This window comes from Megalops cyprinoides, chromosome 12, assembly GCF_013368585.1.
Source record: "Megalops cyprinoides isolate fMegCyp1 chromosome 12, fMegCyp1.pri, whole genome shotgun sequence".
NCBI classification, from domain to species: Eukaryota; Metazoa; Chordata; class Actinopteri; order Elopiformes; family Megalopidae; genus Megalops; species Megalops cyprinoides.
The window spans coordinates 7,213,619-7,223,618 of record NC_050594.1 but is presented as its reverse complement, the minus strand read 5'-3'; the positions used below and the strand labels follow the sequence as shown (position 1 = coordinate 7,223,618).

Below are 10,000 nucleotides of genomic sequence, written 5' to 3'. Positions count from 1 at the left end.
ATCCCGTCAGTCTGCCAGCAGCCCCGGGGACCAGCCGGTAAGACCCTGCATCTCATCTCCATGACACGCCCACCCTTCCCGAGCCACGCCCACTCCCCGACACCATGTGACCTTACACTTTGCAAACCGGTGTGCGTTTGGCCAAAAAACAAGCAGAATCCTCGCTGAACATCAGGTCAACCTGGTCCGCTTGGTTACACTGAGAGCAAACTGTGGCTAGGATAATGGACTGAGGTGCAGTTTTTTGTACCTCACTTGTAAGTCGCCTTGGATAAAAGCGTCTGCCAAATGAATAAATTTAAATGTAAATGTTTAACAGTGTGCCCCTTTCTTTGAGTTGAACAGTTCTAACAGTGTACCCCTCTCTCTGTGGGGCAGATTCCAGACTCCATCATTTCGCGGGGGGTCCAGGTTCTTCCGCGGGACACGGCCTCTCTCAGCACCACGCCCTCGGAGTCGCCCCGCGCCCAGGCCACCTCCCGCCTGTCCACCGCCTCCTGCCCCACGCCCAAAGTAAGTGCCCCACCCAGACCACCGCTTAAGATCCGCCCTCCACCCAGCCCCCGCTGTCACGCCCAGCTCACATTCCCTGCCCGAGCATCAGCGTTCTCACCCAGGTACGCCGCCCCCTCTGGTCTCTTCTCATCACGGCTGAGGAGAGGGGGTGCTCGCCCCTCTCACAGGGTGGGCGGGGGTGTTGCTTGGGTCTCTGTGGTTCTCTGCAGTGACAGCAGTTGAATGTATCGGTTGGGCCAGTTTTGATTCGTAGAGACCCCACTCCTTCCTTCCTTTCCCCCCAGCCCCACCTCCACTAAGCATTTTACCATACATTTTTTCCAACAGCAGAGCCCCCTGATTGGTCAAGAGAAGCATGGCAGGGGAGAGGGGGCGGAGTTAAACCCCTTTTCCACTGTGGCGTCTGAGCCCGGCTTGCTGGCTGAGGTTTGGTTCAGCCCGGTTTTCCCACCACGTTTTGTTGGATGCAGCTGAGAACTTGTGTGGTCTGTCCCGTCAGCCTAGCTGGATCGGTCGTGATCAAAACCATGCCAGGAGCCGCAGCTAACAAATTACACTGCAGGAAAGCTGTCGGGGAGAGCAAACTGTTACAGCAGGCATTGATCTGGTGTGATGATATTATATGGTGAGGTGATATATTCTGGTGAAGTGTATCTACCTATTTCAGTAAGCTTCAGTTTGTACGTCCAATGAGTGTTAATTCATCTCCGCTCCAACAGCATAGACAGTAACAGCTATCAGCAGTTACACTAATGATACATTTATTACAGAACGTATGGGCGCCTGTATACTTTCACATCCCACTGCTCCAGCAGTTAATACAGTAAGATTGGCAGCAGTGTGGTGTAGTGGCAAGGAGCAGGGCTCATAACTGAAAGGTTGCTGGTTCATGTCCCTGCTGGGGTACCGCTCCTGAACAAGGTACTTATCCCACAGCTGCCTCAGTAAATATCCAGCTGTATAAATACATAACATGTAAGAATGTTAAACTATGTGAGTTGCTCTGGACGGGAGCGTCTGCTAAATGACGATAATATAATGTAAGATTAATAGGATTGATACACGGTTCAGCAAGCTGCAGGTATTTCTTCCAGTGTCAGCCAGCTGACTGGCTAACGTGGTTTTGAACATCGACAGCTGTTGGACTTGCATTTCTCCCTGCCTCTCCGTCTCTTCTGGTGAGGTTAATATATTGCCATGTGTCATTGCCTGGGTTCTGATACAGAAAACAAAGCAAGCCTCTCCAGTCTGGTCGGGCCCAGTCCTTGCCAGTGGAAAACGGGTGTTACAATCCCCCATATGCCCAGTTCCGGGATCCATCTCTCTCTCTCCTCTGTCTCTGAGGCTTGGCTACCTCATGCTCCAACACCGTCTTGGTGGTTTGCTCCCCCTGTTGCGGTTCTGATTTTCGATGGAAGGTCTTGTTAGCGGCCTTAACCCACGTTTTGTCAGTTGTGTGAATTCGGTTTTCGGGTTTGCACCCGGGATGTGGTGTCACAGCTCTCAGGAGTGATGGGTGATTTTCTCATCATGCTTTGCTGTTGTGTTGTCATGGAATGTGTAGCACAGGAAGTACGAGACTGCAAACAGGAAGTGGGAGTGGCCCCCCCCCCCCCCCCCCCAGCATAGGCGATAGGGGAGGTGTGGCTCTGGAATCGGTGTTGGGGGGGGGGATTCTTCTGCGGTTGAATGCTTGTCATCCTCACCCGTCACAATCACATCTTCATCTCATTCACGGGAGGCAGATGGGCGCCATGGAAACAAGGATGCCCCCGGGTGACGGATCATCATAATTGTCACTTTAACTTCTGCTGTTTTCATTTCCCCATGCTGTAGCAGTGCTGGAGAGCTGCCCGGCAGAGTGTGTGCTTCGGATGTGTGGGTGAAAGTAACATGCTGTTGTCTGAAGGGGGGAGAGATGACGGGGGAAATCCGATGGACGTGATGCTCTCGTGTCTCTCTCAGGATCCTGTTTCGCTCTGATGCACTTCAGGTTGCCCAGCGCTGTGTCTCCCTCATCCGAGCTCCATGCCTCTCCTCTCCTCTCTTTCCAGACAGGGGCTTCTTTTGCCCCTTTCTGTCTCTTCCTTTCAGTGAGTTTGTGTGTGTGTGTGTGTGTGTGTGTGTGTGTGTGTGTGTGCGTGTGTGCGTGCGTGCGTGCGTGCGTGCGTGCGTGCGCGTGTGTGCGTGTGTGTGTGTGTGCGTGTGTGTGTGTGTGTGTGTGTGTGTGTGTGTGTGTGTGTGTGTGTGCGTATGTGTTGTGTGCTTTTCTGTTACACAACTAGCGCAATCGTAAACTAACATGAATAAATCAACATAATGTTCCTTGTACACTTTACTATGTGAACGTCGAGCTCTGCAGTACAAATGACAGTCGACTGAATTCACATCCTCTCGTACTCTGTCTCCCCCTGTAGCTGAAACAGTGAATTACACTGTAAGAAGTAATTATTAAGCGAGTTCTGTGCTTGGTCCCCTACTAATTAAGCTATATTATTTATAGGCCGTTAATGGACACTCTGCTGTACTACTGTACAGCATTGAGTTAGTGTCTGCCCTGACCTTCACCGTGAAAAATATACTTTGTGACAGTCGGATGTACTTGTGAATCAGATGGAGCATGCATTGAATAATAATATTAGCATTAGAAAATTGTTTGATTTTATTATGTAACTGTATATTATGTAACACAATCAGTTGATATATTTCACACTCCAAAAGAAATATTCAGTATCCTAGCTGGGTTTTCTGTAACATTTGTTAAATTTATGTAAGAGTCTCTAAGTTAGACTCATACAACTACTCAGACAAAAACCGTAAATAGAGATTATTGCCAGATTGTTGTGAGCTGTGCTCATGTTTGTAATGAAATGAAACTGGTGATTTTGGAAGTAAATTTATACACTGTGACAGATCCAAGAAATTAGGTCTCATCTCTGCTGAGAAATACCCGTGTCTGTTGGAATGTTAAGCTGGAATATGTTTTATTTTCCAAGTTAGCATGAGGCTTGATTGTCATGCGCCCCCCCCGTCTTCCCTTCCTCATGTCACCTCAAAGTCTCCAAACAACCACAAGGGGGCAGCACTGTCCTTGCTGAGGGGACAGTGTGGTGTTAAACATGAAATGTTTTTCACTGGCATGTTTTCCGCAGTGTGTGTGTGTGCTCATGAACCGGTCTCAGACGCTGTTTCAAACCACAACTAACATTCTCAGTGTTCATCGTTAATAAAATATAGAATAATAATAAAGTAGCCTGGTTTTGTCCCACGTTGCAGAAGTGTTGTGTCATGTGTCCGGGGCCTAAATGTCCGAAAGCTGCGAGTCTTCGTTTCTGCTGGGAAAATTGCCTTGCAAAACTGACTGCTGACGATAACAGGTGGAAAACGAGAGGAAAGATGGAGAGATGGAAACTGTCCAATGATGTGGAGGCACGACGAAATTCAGGTCAGGGCGGGTAACGCGCTTTTCACGCACTGAGATGCGTAATTCTGCTCCTCCCTGGGGGGGGGTGCCGGTGCGGTGATGTAACGGCGGTGCAATCGGGAGCTCGGGTTGAACATAAACTTCGTCGCGCACACGCACGCACACCCGCATGCACACGCACGCAGGCCGTCTGGGTGGAATGCGCAGCGTTCGGAGAACTCAAAGCCGCTCCTTTGGTTCTTCGGTTCCTTTTGTTTCTTTGCTGTGCCCTCCTTTTCGCTCCCTTCAGAGGTTTTTCTCAGGAAAGGGGTTTTTTTCTCATTTGGGTGTGTTTGTGTGGGTGTGGAGTGTGTGGATTTGTGCGGGGGCGGGGGATTCAAATGGAATCAAATGAGGAAATGAGATGGTGGCATTCCTGTGCTGCTCAGAAAGGCTTTTTAAAAAAAACTGCGCCCTCTAGTGGTCCAGTGTGTGCAGATACAAAGAGAGAGACGCTCATGAGTATTTAGCAGTAACTCTCCTCTTGAAGTTGGGCTTTATACGACAGAGAGAGGCAGGAAAAGGCAGAGGCACATTGGATTGAGAGGGACTGGCTCTGATATAAAGCCATTCCTCAATAAGGTCTTCCTCAGTGAGTGGAAGACAGTGTGCTGCATTCATTACCCTGAACACGCGTCAGGTAGCTCATTCTCTCGGAGAGCCACGTGGAGCTGATCATCAAACGTAAGCGTACCGAAGAAACGGCAGGCAAGGGAGAGCTATGTACATGTAAGAAATGAGACAAACAGTCTGTGTGGCAGAACAGGGCTCATGTTGGTCACACAGGTGAGCCGAGAGCTCAAAAAATAAACAGCCAGGTATTTTTTTTCAGAACAAATGTGTCTGTAACATTTACACATTTGTTGCATGTTCAAAATCAGACCGAGCCAGAAGGATAAAGACAGCAGATTTCCCATCTCTGCTCTATCCCCTTCCAAGGGGGACAAAGTAGACGGGCACACTCAAAAGTGCCCTCACGTCCCACAATCCATCTTTTTTTCCTTTTTTAAGAGTCTTCCAATGGGACATCCCCAGCATTTGAAGCACTGTCCTCCCCCCTGTAGACATCTGTGGGCACAGTCACTTCTGAGCCTGCACAGTAGCTGTTAGCACTCAGTAGCACGCAGACATGTCCAGCTCATGGCATCTGTCCTGTGTGTTTTGTGTCACACATGCACACACATTGCTGGGGGACAACAGATCTCCTCCCTGTTTCCTGGTTTTCTTTGTTTACATGCTTCTTTTCTGTGGTGCACACCTTTCTTTTTTTTTTTTTACATGTTTGTGGTTACACTCACATGTCGTGTGGTGTTTTCTTTTTTCCTGTGCTACAAATAACAGCAAGTGGTCTAAAAAGCTGTTTCAGGTGAAAAAGGATGTTTTAGTAGAATAACAGTATTTAGACCCAGACAGTTGTGCTCCAAAATCATTTTTTTTCCAAAACATAGTTTTTTTCTTTATGTATTTTTTTACATATGCACACTGATGTTCTGAGTTTGCTGTTCATCATTGCTAATTTGATGCTTTTCCACAGTGATCCCTATGTCTTTGTTGGTTAATCCTGACACAGACACATTTCTCTCTTTAATTGCTGTAGGATCTGTTGCGTTTGCTGTAGACAGCATTACCCACGTGGCTCTCCTAGTGAGTGAACAACCTGTCTTATATAAACCAAAATGGCTGGCAAATTTAACACCTGTGCCTTTGCAGGGGAAGGGGCAACAAATTTGTGTGAGAGAGGGAGTAATCACACACACACACACACACACACACACACACACACACACACACACACAAACAGAAGCATGCATGTACACATACTGAAATGCGCACACACACACATGCACACACACACACACGCACGCACGCACACACGCTACCTGTTTCTCCCTGATAAGGAGGCCCGCGGCACAGCGGCATATCTCCATTCAGGTGGAACACGGTGGCACAGATTCAGGCTGAATCGGCGTGCCTTCATTTTCAGAGGGAAACCTGAACACAGGAAAAAGCATCTGTAAGCACCCCCAGCAGCAGCAGCATGAGTGTGAAGAGTGAGGAGTGTTGCCCCCCCAGCCCCCCCCCCATAGGTCTGAGGTTGTGCTGCTGCTCTCGGGTATGTCGGCCAGCCGTATTACTTTTGGAGAGCAGATCTCAGAGGTCCATCTCAAAGGCTCTGGGTACTTCAGGCAGATCTCAGATCAGTTTGTTCGCCCCCTACATTGAAACCCTGACCATTTTGTGTAATAGTTTTGATTCTGATCCAAGATCAGTTGCCCAGGATGGAGAGTGCCCACGCGGTCTGGAGGCAGCGCTGGGAGAGCTGCCTCCATATGCCTCTCCACCTCCCTCTCTCATCTGTCTGTCATTCCTGCTCCCTCTCTCTCTCTCTTTCAGTCTTTCTATCTTTGTCCCTCACCCTACATCTCTCTATCTCTCAATCTCTTTCTATCATTCCCCCCCTCTCTCTCTCACATTCACTCTTTCTGTCCTTTCATCTCTCTCTCTCTCTGGTGAGATGAGAGTCCCAGCGAATCGTTAACGCTCTCTCTCTCTCTCTCCCTCTCTCTCTATCTCTCTTTCTTTTTCTGTGGTGAGATGGGAATCCTGGCGAATCATTAGCACTCTCTCTCCCTCTCTCTGTCTCTCCCTCTCTCTTTCTCTCTCTCTCTCTCGACCCCTCTCCCTATCTCTCTCTCTCTCTCTCTCTGTGGTGAGATAGGAACCCTGGCGAATCATTAGCACTCTCTCTCCCTCTCTCTGTCTCTCCCTCTCTCTCTCTCTCTCTCTCTCTCTCCCCCTCTCCCTATCTCTCTCCCTATCTCTCTCCCTCTCTCTCTCTCTCTGTCTCTCCCTCTCTCTCTCTCTCTCTCTCTCTCTCTCTCTCTCTCTCTCTCTGTGGGGAGATGGGAACCCTGGCGGATCATTAACACTCTCCCTCCCTCTTGCGTCGTGTGTGTGTGTGTGGGGAGGGGGGAGGGGGGCGGGGCGGGAGAGCGCCATGCGCACAGACAGAAGCTCGGACACGCAGCCAATTCCCATACATGCATGCATGATTTAGATCTGTGTGGCTGCATCCAAAATTAGCTCCTGGTGATTTTCTCTCTGCCTCCTCCTCCTCCTCCTCGCTCCCTCTCCCTCTCTCCCTCTCCCTCCCTCTCTCCCTCTCTCTCTCTCTCTCTCTCTCTCGCTCTCTGCCACATGCACTCTCTCTCTCTCTCTCTCTCTCTCTCTCTCTCTCTCTCTCTCTCTCAGAGTGTCTGTGTGTGCATGTGTGTGTGGGAGAGTTCTTCCTTTCTCCGAATCGAGAATAAATCATGGTAAGTACCGTGCTTTGCTCCTGCATATTGTGCGTGGCTGTGCACGTGTGTGTGTGTGTGTATTTATGTGTGTGTGTGAGGAGAGTATAGGATCAAGTGGCGGTGATCAGGAGGGTAGTGTTAATGGGGGGGTGTGGGGAGGGGTGTTTGCACATGTGTTGCTGTGCTGGTTTGCATCGCTGGTGTGTGCAAGACCTGAGTTACGTAAAAGTGGCTTAGGAATGGAGCCCAGACCATTCCCCAGGGGACTGCTTCCTATAGACTGCTCTGCTGTTTCACCACAAGAGCTTTGTGTACATTACGGTGTGTCACATGGGTGGCCAGGAGTGTAACGGGGAGACTCTACAGTGCTGGGTTATAATTACACAACAGTGTGTTACAGCAAGGCCAGGAGTGTAACAGGGAGAGTCCACAGTGCTGGGTTATAATTACACCAAAGTGTGTTACAGTGAGGCCAGGGGTGTAATGGAGAGACTCCACAGTGCTGGGTTGTAAATATGTAACGGCATGTTACAGGGAGGCGAGGGGTGTAACACAGTTACTCCAGAATGCTGGATTGTAAATCAGACACTTGCAGGAGCATGGTAGCTCAGAGAGTCTGTTAAGTGCTACGTTAACCCGATTAACATCAGCCACCAGAGAGTGCTCCATATTTTTAACAGGGAGAGAGTATTGGTTCCATATTTTAAATGAAGCAAGTGCTGGCAACATATTTTTAACTTAAAGGTTGTTAGTTCTGTAGTTTTTATGGAGAGAGTATTGGTTCCATATTTTAACAGAGAAAGTGTTTGCTCTGTATTTTAAACTGAGAGTGTTAGCTCTATGTTTTTAAAAGTGTTCATTCCATATTTTAAGAGAGAGAGAGGGGCTGTTTTGTAATTTTGGTATAGAGAATATTGGTTCAATATTTCTAAAAGAGGGAGTATTGCTTCTATATTTGAGATGGAGAGATTAAACTCCATATTTTAAAAGTAAAGAATGTTATTCCTATAGTTTTAACATAGAGAATATTGGTTCCATATTTTAAATGGAGTATTGGTTCTGTTTTTTTGACAGAGAGTTAGTTTGACGGAGAGTGTTAGTTTTTTAACGTAAAGAGTGTTAGCTGCTTATTTTCTTTTACAGAGGGAGTGTTGGTTCCATATTTTCAATGGAGAGAATGTTAGTTCTACAATGTTAACGTGAAGAGTTATAGTTTCACAGTTATAATGGAGATCTTTGATGAGTTCAGTAGTGCTTGGTTGGTTTCTGAGGTGGGCTTGGTCCAGGAGGTTTCTGTGAAAGAACCTGCTCTCTGCACCTGAGGAGATATGTGTGGACCCTTTCTGAAGGGCTGGTATCAGAGCAGCAAAACAGACCCATACTGCTCTCTCGATGAAGACAGATCTTACCAATATCCTCACTGAGGGACAGTGGAACTGAGATTCTCTCGGGTTGAGGGATTGAGAAAGACCTCATTAGACACGCATACAAGATATTTTTGTTTGAAAGCTGCTAGAGAACCCAGTGTCACATTTTATCATTCAGTCCAAGATGTGTGTGTGCGTGTGTGTGCGTGTGTGTGTGCGTGTGTGTGTGTGTGTGTGTGTGTGTGTGTGTGTGTGTGTGTAGGCTCTAAAAAAAAACCCAGTTGTTTGTGGTATCTGTAAACGAGACCCCTACAACAACTTCACGATTTAGCATTCGGTCTTCAGTTTGAAGAGTGAGCTTCTGTCATGCAGACAATCTTGTTTTACAGAGCAAACCCGCCACGCTAGTCGTTATGAAACGACACTGTCTCTGCTTGTTACATAAACAGCAATAAAGCCTTTTTAACAAAAGGGAAAGTTCAGTTGAATTTTTTCATGCAAACTGATTCTGTCCTCAGACTCAGGTTTGTTTACTACGGTGTTGTCATGACGATGGGGGTGGTGTGTTTGGACTGTGTCCATGCTTTTCCTGCTCACTCAAGCTAAGAGTGCCATGTGTCTGCAGGAAGGCCAGGTGTGCTGTGTGTGAGCAGCGGGGCAAAGAGTGACGTCTGTTCGCAAGTTCAGACAGAGAGAGTCAGGTCACTGGAGCCAGACACAGTGTCACGTGTTGAGATGGTCAGGCAGTGAGTGTTGTGTGTAGGTCAGGCAGAGTGCTGTGTGTAGGATGTCAGACAGGGAGTGTTGTGTGTAGGAGGTCAGGCAGTGAGTGTTGTGTGTAGGAGGTCAGGCAGAGAGTGCTGTGTGTAGGTCAGGCAGAGTGCTGTGTGTAGGATGTCAGACAGGGAGTGTTGTGTGTAGGAGGTCAGGCAGAGAGTGCTGTGTGTAGGATGTCAGACAGGCAGTGTTATGTGTAGGAGATCAGGCAGGGAGTGTTGTGTGTAGGAGGACAGGCAGAGTGTGTTGCGTGTAGGAGGTCAGGCAGTGAGTGTTGTGTGTAGGAGGTCAGGCAGTGAGTGTTGTGTGTAGGAGGTCACGCAGTGAGTGTTGTGTGTAGGAGGTCAGGCAGTGAGTGTTGTGTGTAGGAGGTCAGGCAGTGAGTGTTATGTGTAGGAGATCAGGCAGTGACTGTTGTGTGTAGGAGGTCAGGCAGAGAGTGCTGTGTGTAGGACTTCAGGCAAAGAGTGCTGTGTGTAGGAGGTCACGCAGAGAGTGCTGCTTCTCTGTGATCATTTGGAGGAATTGGGTTGGCAGGGGCAGGGAGGTTTAGCAGCTAGTTGCAGGAGCATGCCGCT

General features: G+C 48.3%; 1 protein-coding gene across 5 annotated transcripts in view; it reads left to right on the top strand.

Annotated features, from left to right (window-relative positions):
* Nucleotides 1-10,000, top strand: part of gphna (gephyrin a) — an 81,996-nt gene that overhangs the window by 41,207 nt on the left and 30,789 nt on the right. For 3 of the 5 annotated variants that reach the window (XM_036541600.1, XM_036541598.1, XM_036541597.1), the window contains exon 8: nt 379-513. In XM_036541600.1, the coding sequence (XP_036397493.1) occupies nt 379-513 (135 nt within the window). Of the gene's footprint in view, nt 38-378; nt 514-10,000 lie in introns of all 5 variants that reach the window. The other 2 variants (XM_036541599.1, XM_036541596.1) reach the window with 1 other exon arrangement.